The 13,957-nt window shown below is 41.3% G+C and overlaps 1 protein-coding gene across 5 annotated transcripts in view; it reads left to right on the top strand.

Moving 5' to 3' along the window:
- Nucleotides 1-13,957, top strand: part of inpp4b (inositol polyphosphate-4-phosphatase type II B) — a 122,937-nt gene that overhangs the window by 95,709 nt on the left and 13,271 nt on the right. For all 5 annotated transcript variants that reach the window (XM_080463240.1, XM_080463244.1, XM_080463243.1 and 2 more), the window contains 4 exons: nt 156-339; nt 7,077-7,400; nt 8,536-8,674; nt 12,839-13,011. In XM_080463240.1, coding sequence (XP_080319366.1) covers nt 156-339; nt 7,077-7,400; nt 8,536-8,674; nt 12,839-13,011 — 820 coding nt within the window. The remainder of the gene's footprint in view (nt 1-155; nt 340-7,076; nt 7,401-8,535; nt 8,675-12,838; nt 13,012-13,957) is intronic.

The following is a 13,957-nucleotide window of genomic DNA, read 5'->3' as shown; positions in this document are numbered from 1 at the left end:
TGATTAACAGTTTAAAGCGCTTTGGGGACTGGGAAGTGCCATATAAGTGGAATGCATTTACAATTGTTTACGTGTGGCAGAGTTATTTTCAAGTCAATTCTGCAACCCTTTCTGTCAGATCTGGATTGATGTGTTGTTTTTGTCTTCCACTCCAGCTTCAGCACTGCCTACCAGTGTATCTACTACTCCCCAGAGCACACAGCCAAAGCTCAGGAGGTACTCAGCACCATGAGCCTCCTCCAGCCCCTCATCACAAGCTTAGCGGACCAGCTCCTCCAGGCTGCCCACGAGCACTCTTCCCCAGGCCTGAGGGATGCACTCAAGAACCTCTCTGACAAGGTGAGGCAGCACCGACACCTTTCACCTTCCTTCACTTCCATCCCGCTATCCCTTTATTACTTTTGGCCTGAAGCTGCTGCAATACACAAAAGATGGGTATGTCGTCACAGCTGTCAGGTTACTATCTCAGACAGGAGAGCTCCTGAGATTAATCTTTAACTGAGGGGGTGAGTTTGTCCAAACCCAAACATAATTATTTATTCAGACTTTCTGCTTCCTTGTCTGCCACTGGGGTTTTACTGTAGATTTGAATATGAGCACTTTCCGTCAGGTTGTCTGCTTATTGCAAACAAATGCTGCAAAATTTATAAAATCTTAACATAACCTAAAATACTGAAGTTGCTCTGACACACACACACACACACACGCACGCACGCACGCACGCACGCACGCACGCACGCACGCACGCACGCACGCACGCACGCACGCACGCACGCACGCACGCACGCACACACACACACACACACACACACACACACACACACACACACACACACACACACACACACACACACACACGAAAGAGATTACCTCAGGAAAAATTCATAACTCATCATAAAAACGCCAAACTAACAAAAGTGAACAGCAGCATGGAGGTTTATAGAGATGAGGAGTTTTTATCAGTATAATTAATGAATTACATCTGGTGCTGTCAGATTGCAATCTGTTGTGGGAGAGATTGTTTTTGCCACAGTGGAATAGAGCCCAATCAGCCTGCTTAATTGGTACATTCGCTCTGTCACCACTTCCTCTCATCCTTGATTAGACATGAACACACTGGCCAACTAAACCCCTGGCCTGGTCAGCACATGCAGGGCTGCTCTCTGATTAAAATCTCAAGCTGTGTCTGTGTGTGAGACTGACTCAGGGATGGTGTGAAAGTGTGCGAACGTGAAAGCCAATGAAGTAACATCATACTCGACACAGTGAAAATCCCCAAGTCATGAATACCATCACACAAAATGCATTAGTAGTGACTTTTTTTTTTTTCTCTACAGATGCAAATTGATAATGTTTTTATATAAACATATCCACAAATACTTATGGTGACGTGTTGACATGCAGCTGTGCAAACTCAAGTTAGTTTTATTTATTTTCGGAATCATTTGCAGAAAGAAGTTGACATTTGATGATATAAAATGTTAGTCGCTGCAAGTTTAGTGAGAAAATGGACACATGTGACTTCTCTCATTAGATATGAAGCTACAAGTTAGCTACAAGTTAGCTTCAGGGGAAATTAACTAACCTAATAAACTGCCCACTGTTTTTACTGCCTCCTCCCGGTCACTTAACAGCAGTAACCTACAAGGTGGGAATTATTGCACTGTGACTGTTTCTCCTTCTGCATTTGATATTTGTACTTTCGTTGTCATGGAGACAATTTGTCTTCATTTAGTTTTTAAAGCTTTTTTTTATGACATTAGCACAATTTACATTTTTTCCCCTTTGAAATTCACTATTAATATATTAGTGATGTGAGCTGGTAATTAGCACTTTTCCCTGTAATTCCTATAATTGAAGATCTGCTTTTCTCCATGAACGCATTTTAAACACTTCAGATGTCAAATCAGAAGTATTTATTTCTTGATTCATTAGTGTTGTTAAGCATCCAACATTCCATTGAACCTTTATAGATGTTGTATGTAAGCTTGGGTGAAGGACAAGGTACTCCTTGGAAAGGTTGACGTGTCCATTGATTGTGTGCCGGCTTCCATTAGTCAATGTGACTTTATGTGATCGTGGGAGGAAGCAGAGCCACCTGGATAATATATAATGTGTTGTATGTATATAGTGCTCATCTAAAACTTTAGTCAGAGAAGACACAACGCTACATATGCATCATATAATACCAGCGAGAAGGTATTCTGCAGCAAAGTAAAATAGGACAGGGCACCATTCCATGTCAGGACACACACTCGCATTCAAACATACAGGTAATTTTTTTGGACTGTGTGACTAAACGTGACTACTTGGTTAAAACCTTTTGGAGAAAATGGACACAACACAACCGAAAAATACAGCTAAGTCCTATTTGAGAACCACATGGTCCTTGAAAAGACGACATTACCCAGATTTTAAAAATGCTGTTACGAAGAGATGGAAGGATCCGAACCACAATCTGCAGATATGAAGATCTGTGCACAGTTCTCGAAGATTATTTTAATACAACTTTCAAGCAGGATCCTTTGAAAAACGTTTGGTGAGAAGAACCAGTGCTTCTTTGAAGGGTTGTATTCAGTGATGAATTCAATTAATAGCAGCAATTACAACCTAGGCATCTCAAGGCAGATGAAAATCCAACTATTTCACATGATCAAGCACAGGCGAAGGAAAGCTCTCTTTTAACAGGAAAACAACGCAACTATAATGGCCTTTTTTTTGCACAAAAGGCTTTGCGTGCGTGCGTGCGTGCGTGCGTGCGTGCGTGCGTGCGTGCGTGCGTGCGTGCGTGCGTGCGTGCGTGCGCGCGTGCTAAAAATAATAATTCTGATTAACTTGGGACATGACAGAAGTGATGTTGCTTTTTAAAGATCAGCATTTTGCTGATTGTTGATGGTGAACATGATAATTTCCCTGATGATAATCATAGTGAAAAGACAATTTATGTGCGTCTCTGCCCTCCAGCTGTGTCTTTGGACCTGGTATGTGTACACTGCAAGGTTGCTTACCTGGAAGTTGCTGTGTTTGATTGTGTTGATGATAAATTATACTGTTTGCAGTTGTCATTAATGCCGTGGTGTGTAAAGGCCTTCATAAGTAAGTGTTGTTGACATTTGACCAACCTCCCATTCAGCCATCCTCCACCTTTCCCATGAAGCTGCAGAGAATAAAAAAGTTCTATTTTTAACGCAGCCTAAAATCTGCTCATCCTTCAGGGTAAGAACCATTCGAGGTGAATAGATTTCCATAGTTTCCTTCTCTTTTGAATCAAACCCGTTTTTTTTTCTCTCAGTCAGAGTGCACAGAAGTGTTTTCAGACTTTCAGCTCAGTCAAGATCAGATCAGCAGATATGCTGAAGGAAGACAAGAACCAGAATGCTTCCTGAGGGATTGTTCCGTCTCTCAGATCTTTTAAAACGGGTAGGTGTCGAATAGTTACACTAAGGAGTAGTTTTTGCACGTGGGGGAGCAACGTTGCTTTGGTTTCGCCTCAGTAAAAAAATGGATCTGCAGTGCTTGTCTCCTTTACCCAAAGGAGTGCACCTCTGATATTTTGCTTTGAACCCAGTATCTATACGGATTCTGCAGTACAGCGTACCATTAACATGTTGTCTGCACTATGCTGGAGATCTAATCTCAGTGGGTATGTGCTCGGTTTTGGATCTTTAATTTTTTCTAGGAATGTGATTCAGTGATTCCATTGGCTGATTGTTATGCCTGATTTATAATGTAATTGCCTCCCTTTTATCCACCCCCCCCCCCCCCCCCAAAAAATGCATGGAGTGTGATGACAAAAGAAAATGATTCCACTATCATAAAAAGTTACTGTTTGAGCTCCAGCTCAGTCAAATGAGTTTTCTGACCCTGTGTTTAAGAAGTGCAAATATGACCTAGATTGTTTTAAATACCATATGTGACTGTTCACTCATCTCGGGAAGTGAATAATACATAGTCTCACAGATTGCAAATTAACACTGAGGTCAGATAGGAAGAGTTCAATTTAAATATGAATTTGCATTTTGAATCTCAAGTTCCTGTGTGACTCCTTCCTTTAGTCATTCGAACGTTTCGGTTTTTGAAATTGTGTTTACTTCTCTGTGTGAGATTGAGCGCGGCACAGTATTATAGCAGAATTGCGTTTTCTTAGACAATTATACAAGTCCTCCTATCCACAGATTTCAGTTCTGTCATCATTGAGTAATGGAACTCATTTGGAGCCATGCAAGGCAATTCAAATGGATATGAATTAAGCACAATAGTGTTTTAAGTGCGGTTCTGTTTTCCTTTTCTGCTCAAACATTTATCAAACAGCCCATTCAGTATGGATAACAGCCTTTATATTTTCTAAATGGAGAACAGAATAACTAAACCCATATGGATCAGTCAATGTGGGGGTTTTTTTTGTATGTTTTGTTTTGTTTCTCCTTTTTTTTCTAGTGGCTGAAAGAGACTCTAATTCCATCCCAGAAAGAACAGATGGACACTTCAGGTCTGTGGATTTAATTTTGAAGCCATAATGAAATCAACACAAGTGAAGGGTTCATTTAACAAAAAGACCAAACTGTAAAGCACGTAACTTAAGGCACAACTTGCTTACTTACCAACTTAACTTACTTTGGGTTGTCTTCCTCCATCAGAAAGTTTTGTTAAAAGGCAATATGTGACTGGCAAAACCACTTTTATTAAAACAAATGTTTAAAATAGAGTGTTTAAATGGCATTTATTAGATGCATCAATCCATCCATCTTCTTCACCGCTTATCCTGTTGAGGGTCATAGTGCGCTGGAACCTATCGGGATCGAGGGCGAGGGACTGTGGGAGGAAGCCAGAGTACCAGGAGGACACCTACACCTACACACACACACACACAAGGGTAGAGAATACAAACTCCTTACAGAAAGGCCCTGGGCTATATTTGAACCCACGGCCGTCTCACTGTGAGAGTGCAAACTACTGCGACACTGTGTGGCCCCAGATGCATCTAATGCATGTCGGTGAATGCTTTTTGTTGCCTTTGCATCCAAATTGATATTGTAAAATTAAATGACTTTTTTTTTTGTTTGTGGCATTATGAAGCCAGAAAGAATACTACCATATATACCTCCTATTTGTACAGTATTTGATTAAATGTTGATTAAGATCAAACAAATCCTATGCCTCATATATGAAAAATGTCTTTATATGTGACAAAATAATCCATTGAAAGTTTTATATTCTATTTTTTTTATCAAGTTTGACACCCTGCTCAGTTCTGGTGTCCCGCTATGTAATGTGTTTTTTGCAACAACAAAAAAGTAGCCTAAATAGGACTTTTTAAATGCATAGGACATTTGTTCGACTTTCTTAACGTGTCTGCACCGTGCAGCATAGTAACATTTCAACTTAATTGTGTGAGTTGTAAGACTTTGCAGCCTTCCTTTCTTGGATTTTAACATAAATGAATTTGTTTTCCTCTGGTCTGTGCTGCTGAATCTAGCTGACAGGGGGATACAGAGTCCAGTAGAGGGAATTCTAGCGTCTTAACCCTGGAGGGGTGGGCTTGAGAATCAGGTAAACGACGGTAGAAATGTTTGGCGTCTGAAACTTTTGACACTGATTCTTTAAGCTAAACTCAAAGTCAATTTTGTGTTAGCTTTCCGATTTCAAGCAAACCTCACAAATTTTCGAATGTGCTGAAATGTCAGTCATAACTCATTGTTAATGTGTTGGTTGTTCCTCAAAAATGTGCAAAATTTATATCCACAGTGTTTTTGTTGCTCATCCTGTGAACCTTGAAAACCGAATCCTCAGAGACTGTGAATCTTTCTGCTGAACTTTTTTTTTAATTATTCAACGCGTGGAGTGAATCAAAGTTTTTGTCCCTCAGTTGTGTCTCGAATAAACAACACATTGTCCCTGCTCGCCTCATAAAACACGGGCAGAAAGTTAAGAGGTCAGAATTGATGTTGTCAGAATTGCAAATGTTCTGCGAGAGGTTTCGTCTGTGTGGGAAGTGAAGATTAGACCAAAGTCAAATCTCAAAAATTGACCCTTAGAGGAATATAAGCTATAAATAAACCAATCATTTGGCCAAGTTGAACGTGATAGTTGGATGAATAATTGATCATCATGGAAATTACACAGAAGAATAAAAATGACTCCTTTGTTAAAATGCTGACAGATCATTCATAAGAATCACCCATAATAAGGATGTTACAAGTCAGTTTCTTTTTTTCTTTTCTGTTTTAAAGAGGTCCTAAGCCCCAAAAAGTTCAGAATCAGTCCTTCATTATGACATTCACACAAAGATTTCTCTGGTTCTGGGACAGGATTAGCCCGAGGACCTTTTTTCACAGTCGTGCGTCTTTGCTGATGAAGCACTCTCTAGATTTCTAGCTGTCTCAACAAGCTCACTATTTAGTCCACACTGGAGAGGACGGAGCGGGGTGTTTGTGTTGGAGCTATATGTATGTAATGACCTTGCAGGTTTCCTTTCATTTCGGGGGGGGGGGGGGGGGCTGGCTTGGCTTCTGTGTTTTGTTAGAATACATTTTCTGTGGTAATAGAATTGCTTATTGCAGTGCTAACTCAATTACTCCTGAGAGCCCTTATCATTTTGTACGTCGTGGCTGTGGCGAGCCTGCCGCTCCTTGGTACCGGGATCCTCATCAACTTACAGTAGCCGTTGAATTTGAGATCAAAGGATTTGTGCTCCTCGGAGAAGGAGGCTGGAGGAGGAGTAATTGAATTGTTTGTTGTTGCTGTTGTTGTTTTGATTTTTCTTCCTCTCTTTTGGGCTTTCCGACTGTGCTGCAGTAATGGAAAGCACTGTCACCATCTTTATGGTGAAGGAGTGTTCATTTTCCCTGTTGCGTTTTCTTCCCTCTGTAACTAGTTACCTGCTTCTACCTTCACTCCCACCCATATTTTCTTGTGCCTGCTTTCCCTGACAGCCGTTCTCTCTTTCTCAGTCACCTTCTGCGTCTCTTTTACTTTTTCAGAGCTTACATTTTTATTTGTTGTGCTGTTCCACGGTAACTCAGCATCTATCTTCTCTCCAATCTCTCTCTCTCTATCTCTCTCTCATTTTGTTGCAGACAGAGCAATTTGTTCACACACTTAAGGATGAATTGGTCAAGAGTGCCCTGCTAGCGCTGCACGCAGCGCGACCTGGCTACGTTTCCAAGAACCAGAAGCAAGCGCCGGCGCCGGGCCAACAGCAAGTTCAGGGCGGCGAGCAGAACCAGAGCCCCGTCCAGGGACTGCCAGGCCACAGTCCAGCCACGCCAGACACTGAGAGCACAGCGATGTGTAATAACGTGGCAGGATTACAAACCACCACTGCAGGAGAAGGTGGGATTATGCCACCGAAACATCAGACCTCAATACCACATCATAAAGAGTATGACGAGGAGGAGTGGGTAAGGACTTTTGCGATTTGTGAGGAAATGTTTTGTTTGTATTTTCCAAAGGCAGAAAGTGTCATGTATGTGGGTTATTTGTATGAACACACATCCATCCATCCATCCATTCTTGTCCATGTGGTGTCCATGAGACATTGTGATAAGATTTATACAACCAAAGGTCAAAGGCCAGTGTGAGCTCACATTTGTCTAATCCACTGACAGTTTCCATCTTGTCAGTCATGAGCCTGAACAGGCAGTAATGTCATCTTGTACCTCACCGGTTTGTTGCAAGTATGAGGCAGCGATCCTGGCTTTCACAAATTAGATTTTCACTGCGGTCTATCACACAAGACCACAATTACAGGGAATATGCTGCTATATCACGGAAGCACCATATTATTGGCAAACCATTTCACTAACTTACTAAATCAAGTAGCATATCAAACACTACTGAGATTTTGTGTTTTTCATCAGTGAATTCAAACCGTTCTGCTTCTTTTCATGGGAGTGCAGACGACTGTTTGTTTGTGTGGGGCATCGTCTGCCACTCTGACAGCAGGGGTTCAGTGTCATTTCTCCAAACCGGCACCCAATTATCTCTCAAAATATTCCTTGCCCATTATAAAGTCTTCAAACCATGTTTTTGAACCTCCGAAGACCAAAATACAAGCCGCCCCTTAGACACACATAAAGGCAGAAGTAAAATCAGTGAACAGTTGGAGCTCAGACCAAGAAAGAGAAAGTGGAAACCATGAAAATGCTTTCAGAATATCCATACGGCAATTCCTTTCTGACCTTTTGAACACAAAGATACTTTCTATTGCACAGAGGAAAACAGTCTTTTTGTGTGTGTGTGTGTGTGTGTGTGTGTGTGTGTGTGTGTGTGTGTGTGTGTGTGTGTGTGTGTGTGTGTGTGTGTGTGTGTGTGTGTGTGTGTGTGTGTGTGTGTGTGTGTGTGTGTGTGTGTGTGTGTGTGTGTGTGTGTGTGTGTGTGTGTGTGTGTGTGTGTGTGTGTGTGTGTGTGTGTGTGTGTGTGTGCATCTTTTTGATCGCCTCTGTCGGACCTTCACAAGCCGAGGCAGCGTGGATGAGACCGAGATGAGATGTGCGAGCCTGGTCTGACTGCTGATTGTGTGCTTGGCTCTTGCAGGACAGGTTGTGGGCTAATGTGGCCAAATGTCTCAACTGTGTCATCGCCATGGTGGATAAACTCCTGGAGAAGGACCACGGCAAGCAGGAGTCAGTCCCCGAGCAGCAGCTCGCTGACGTCATCACCTCACACAATCCTGGTAAATCACTTTTGGGTAGATAAATGTTTGCAGTTTACAAACCTGCCAGTTTAAAATAGGCTTAGGAGTCACGATTCTCAAGATTCAAACCTGTTTTGGTGACTTCCTGTTTTTCATGTTTGTCTTGCCTTAATGTTTCCCGTCTTCCCTGATCTTTGTTTTCATGACGTGTTTGTTGTTTGTCTCTCGTGTCCAGTTTCATTCTCTGCACTACTCTCAACATTTTGTCTGTAGCTTCACTATCTTTTGTTACATTACTTTTCTGTTTTGGTTTCTCTTTGTCACGTGTGTGTTTGTGAAGCCAAGTGGTTTTCAGTGCCGGTTGTCTGTTGTCGCTCGTCTCGGATCTCCCCGCTGCTTCTCGTGTCAAGTGTTTAAAAGCTTCCTGTGCAAGTTCATGGCCAGGTTATTTTTCAAGTAGTTCAGTCTCCAAAATTCTTCCTGATTTTTGTCATCTTTAATCACCAAAATGTTGGACTCAGTTGCGTTACAACTTTTACTCAAAATAAAGCTCTTTCAATTGCTTCCTGCTGATAGTGTTTTGCACCAGGGTGTTATTCCTGAAAGTTGACATAATGAAGGAAATAAAGGTTTCTACTCACATAATTTTGATTAAACCCACATTTCCTCTGCATAATTGGATGTGATTTTGATTTTATACCGGGCTTTTTGGAATTAAAATATCATTGACCTCACATGAGCACAGTTCCAGCCTATCTGTACCGCCCTGGTCTGTAATGCATTCAAAAGGATCTGCATTTCTTATACAAGCCTACATGGACATCTCCAACCAATATGTACCAAAAATAAACGTGTTTTTGATCAACTCCATTTTTTTTATTGTATTGTTGGGCACTTTTACTTTAGAAGCTTGAAATCATTGACATATTATTTATACTTTGTAGTTGGGAATTAGGCTAACTTTGCTTTAACCGAAACATTATTACAACGAGCTACAGGACGTAGTGTTATTACTGTATTGAGATGATTTTGACATTACAACACAGCATTTGTATCCTGGAAATTTCTCTCATTGACTAACTGCTGAAGAATCTTTACTGTGACAGGAGAAAACATGGGGTAGTTTGTTTTTGTTTTCACAAGAGCTTCAAGTCGAAAAAAGTGACACGATGGGACTTTGTTCTAACTCGCAGGCTCCCTGTTGCTCCGACATTAGCCATCGAGAATCTTAAGTTGTTGCCAGAGTGAATGAAAGCTGCATTTTATATGCAGAGCCATTCACTGCTGACCGCAAGCTGCCCAGTCTTCCTTTTACATCCAATGAAATCCTGCTTCCAGCTTGTGTTCAGACAAGTGGCCATGCTGTTGCTAGTGCCAGTTGGCACACGATGCAGCGGCGTTAGCCTGACCATGCGACAAGGAGATGCGCCCCGTGCGTATTTGTCACTCTCAGACATCTGTGGAAGTGTTGGTGCAGTCCTATCTCTTTAATTCCTGTGGTGTGTGCTTTATTACGTGTATTTCCCTGGATGTGAGCTGGCAGGTAAGAGTGAGGCCATCCGCCCTGGCGCTCAGTCGGAAAGATAAGCACAACCCCCGGAGCACCTTTATTAAGACGCTGAGCAGGCTCAGAGCAAGTGGTCATCTGCTTGTCTAAATACAAACATGAGCAGAATAATGAGAGAGGCTTTATCTCCTTGCGGAGAGCAGTGAATCCCGGGCTTTTGATGACAGGGCGTAGTGGGTTGGATGTTTGGACAGGTGGGCCGGTGTGCTGGCGAGGCGATGACAGCTGGAGTTCTGTTTCCTCCTCCTTTGTGCAGAGGCAGTATTTGCAGAACGAGATAAGACATGATTTTTCTGACAAGGCAAGGGCAAGTCAGATGTGCTGCACATTCTGGGTCGTATCCAACTCTGTGAGAGTGCCTGTGTGTGTTTGTCCACACAGATCCCCTCTTCTTGCCCAAGAACTTTTCAATATGTTGAAGCAGAACAAAATACAGATCAGGAAAAGTAATTTCTAACAGTACTTAACCAACAGTGACCCCTGTTGGGGGTTTCTTGGAAGTCCGTGTGGTGGGAAGAAAACGCTTGCAATGGTCACCCATAATGTTACTAAGCAGATTTTAACTCTGCACACTTTGTTCCAATAAAAGAACAAACTGATGGTCATGGGTGTCCGGGCTACATCTGCAGATATTCTGAAAAATAACATTTGTATTATGTAGTGACATGCAAATTGATCAAATTTTCCAAACTAATTTAGACAAAAAATGTCAAAATATCAGTATTTGTATTGTACTTAATATACATAAATGAATGTGTTTTGAAAGTTATTACACTATTTAGGTCTTCTCTTTTCTGCTGCTTGGCATGGCTACGTCTTAAGTGTGCTGTTCTAGAGTATAATTCCTCCACACGATGAAGCTCAAAGTCATGTCAGGAGCTGAGATGTGTTCAGATGGTGGCTGACTGCTCACACATTCACCTGTGGAACTGAGTTAAAAAAAAATCGGAGAGATTATGTCACGTATCTAGTAGTATGCAGTGCGGGAAAGCAACATCAAACATCCGTCCATCATTCCATCTATTATATCAATTAATTCAACTCAAGGTTGTGTTGCACTGCAGCAAATCCCAAAAGGTTTGACCGGTACACCACTGAGCATGATGGTGCCACAGAATTCAAATGGTTTGCTCTTTTAACTGAACTCGGTTCAATGAACTTCGCTTCTCATAGCTGGTTTTTTAACACAAACTCAAATACGACGAAAAAGAAAAGGTTATTATGACTGTGACCTTTAGCAGTTCAGTGTAAACAACAAGCTGGCTATCATCGTCAGGTGTAAGACATGACCCTTAAAAGTTGAAATAGATGTGGTTGAATTTGACGTTAATGGCTTAAAAAAAGAAAAATCAGTAAAGAGTCAAAATCAATAACTCAGTTAAATGAACAGACTGAAAAGTCCCAAAACCGACAACTTTTACTTTAAATGGATTGTTTTGTCTTTCCATCCTTTTCCACTCAGAAATGTGTTTTGCTCACTTTCACTTTGCGTGGATGTTTTGGCCCCTCGCTGTCCAGGATGATGTATGTGCAGAGTTTGACACTACAAGGTTCAAATTTATCTGCTGAGAGATGAACGTTTCACTGTGCTCACTTTAAGGTAACATCCAAAAATAGGGTTCGTAGCTTCCACATAAGTTCTGAAGACATTTTTAGGACAGCAGTTTTCTTGCAAACTTGTGGGAAGTTAAAGTTTTATTTGTGTGTATATATATATATATATATATATATATATATATATATATATATATATATATATATATATGTCACCCTGTTACTTATAATTGTGGGTACCTCTTCTTGTTTTATATAGGAATATTTGAATTTTGTTTTTAAAATTATGTTATGCCCGTCTTCTTGTTTTGTGATGGACAGTCCAGTGCACATTATGTTCTGGGAAAAGGTTAAGCACAAGCAGGTAGGATGTTTATTAACATGAGTGGTTGCAAGGTAAATTATGGATATTTTGACCAACAGAAGCTCTTTGAAATTATGCTTACAAACGACGTCCAAGAGCAACGTCTGCTTCAAGTAGAAAATTCATCAGGCTGTCACCACGGGGCCTTTGTCAAGGAGAGAAACCTAATCATTTGCAGAAAAAGTGCAGAAATTATTGAACAATGCAACCTGTGTACCACATACCTGCCAACCTGTGTATTTGTCATCATCAAAAATGAATGTTTAACGGGTTGTCTGCAGCTGCTTTGGATGGCAGGAAAAGCTTGTCCTTCATGAAATCCCTGCAGCCGTCTCAAGGCAGCAAGACACATATGTTAAAAAATCTGCACCATCTGATTTGAGATCCGCTGTGCCAAAGTGCAGTCCCATTACACAAAGCCATCCTTTGTGTTTACCATCATTAAATCACAGGGAAATGAGACGGGCGGCTATAAAGCAGCTGCACACACCTACATGCATCGCAGTGGTTATTTTTCATCGTGTGATTATGCTTGAGATTACCAGGAATCATCTGTTCCATGTGTCGTAGTATGTTTCCTTGCATGTTGGAGGCAGAAATACATCTAAATGAAGATCTATGAAATCTGTTCACATGTTTGTGCTTTGTTCCGTCTACTTTCCCCTCGCACATGAAGAACTTGTAAGTAAGAGGTGTTTTCTTCTACCTTTAACCACAGGTGACTGGAGGGAGCAGCTGTGTCCTCTGGTGACCAGGTTAAAGGAGTGTGTGATGGAGGTGAAGGAGAAGGCAAAGCGAGCCATGACCTTCGTGCTCCTGCAGGAGGCAGCATGCAGCATCCCACAGGGCTTTCTGCTGCAGCAGAGGCAGGACATCGTCTTCAGTCAGGCAGTAGGTGGTTGCTCAGTTCAGTCATTCACTTGTTTGTCTGATCATTCGCCCTAGTTTCAGGCTTGTTGATCTTGAATGATGAATCTACCTCCCATGTGCAGTGCAGTCGGGCTCAAAAATACCTGAACATTAACAAAGTCTGAGCATTTCGATTCTACGCACCACCAATAAAATTTTAATTGGACGATCAAGATGTGCTTGAAGCGTAGACTTTCAGCTTTGATTTGAGGGTCTTTACGAAATGAATTGACTTTTTTTTTGCTTCATGTAAATGAAATAATGAAGGAATAACACTCGTCTGGCCACGGACCAGCTGAGCAATCATGTATTAAAGTGAATGTGCGAAGAGCCTTATTATAAAATGACTGACACCCTCCAAGTTTTTATGCAGCTTATATGTGGAAAACATTTTGTAGACCGAATCTGCTTTTCATTTAGACATTAATATCATTTTCTACAACATTAACACAGGCGCATGTCATCCTCGCTGCTAAAGCATTTGAGAATTTGGATGTTAAAGCCTTTGAACGGCTTGTTAACAACATCCCCCAGCTCTTTTGTTATCCCTCCAATACAATCACCAAATCGCCATTCGCTGGGCACTCCTGACATTTGAGTGGCTCAGATGGGAGACAAGAGTGTGTTCCTCTTGTTTCTGATATGGTCATTGAGTAGAACTCAGCATAACGCCAGAAGCTATATTTTAGACCCGGAAAATACGACCGCCCCACTTTTTCAGACCTATTTTCAGGTTATCCTGTGTTAATCTTATGGCATTTCCAGACTTTGAAGCCATAATGTATGAAATGTGTGGTTTTGGTCATTTTAGCAGTTCTTATAGAACATATATAGTTTGTAAAATTGTTTGTCTTTATAGACTTGATACAGTTACAAAAGCAAAAGAGTGAAAATTTTACTTTTTTAAATGTTTGTGTATAATTTCCTT

The sequence above is a fragment of the Lipophrys pholis genome (assembly GCF_963383615.2).
Source record: "Lipophrys pholis genome assembly, chromosome: 5".
Taxonomy (NCBI): Eukaryota; Metazoa; Chordata; class Actinopteri; order Blenniiformes; family Blenniidae; genus Lipophrys; species Lipophrys pholis.
The sequence above is the reverse complement of the archived record's forward strand: the minus strand, read 5'-3'. Positions and strand labels throughout refer to the sequence as shown.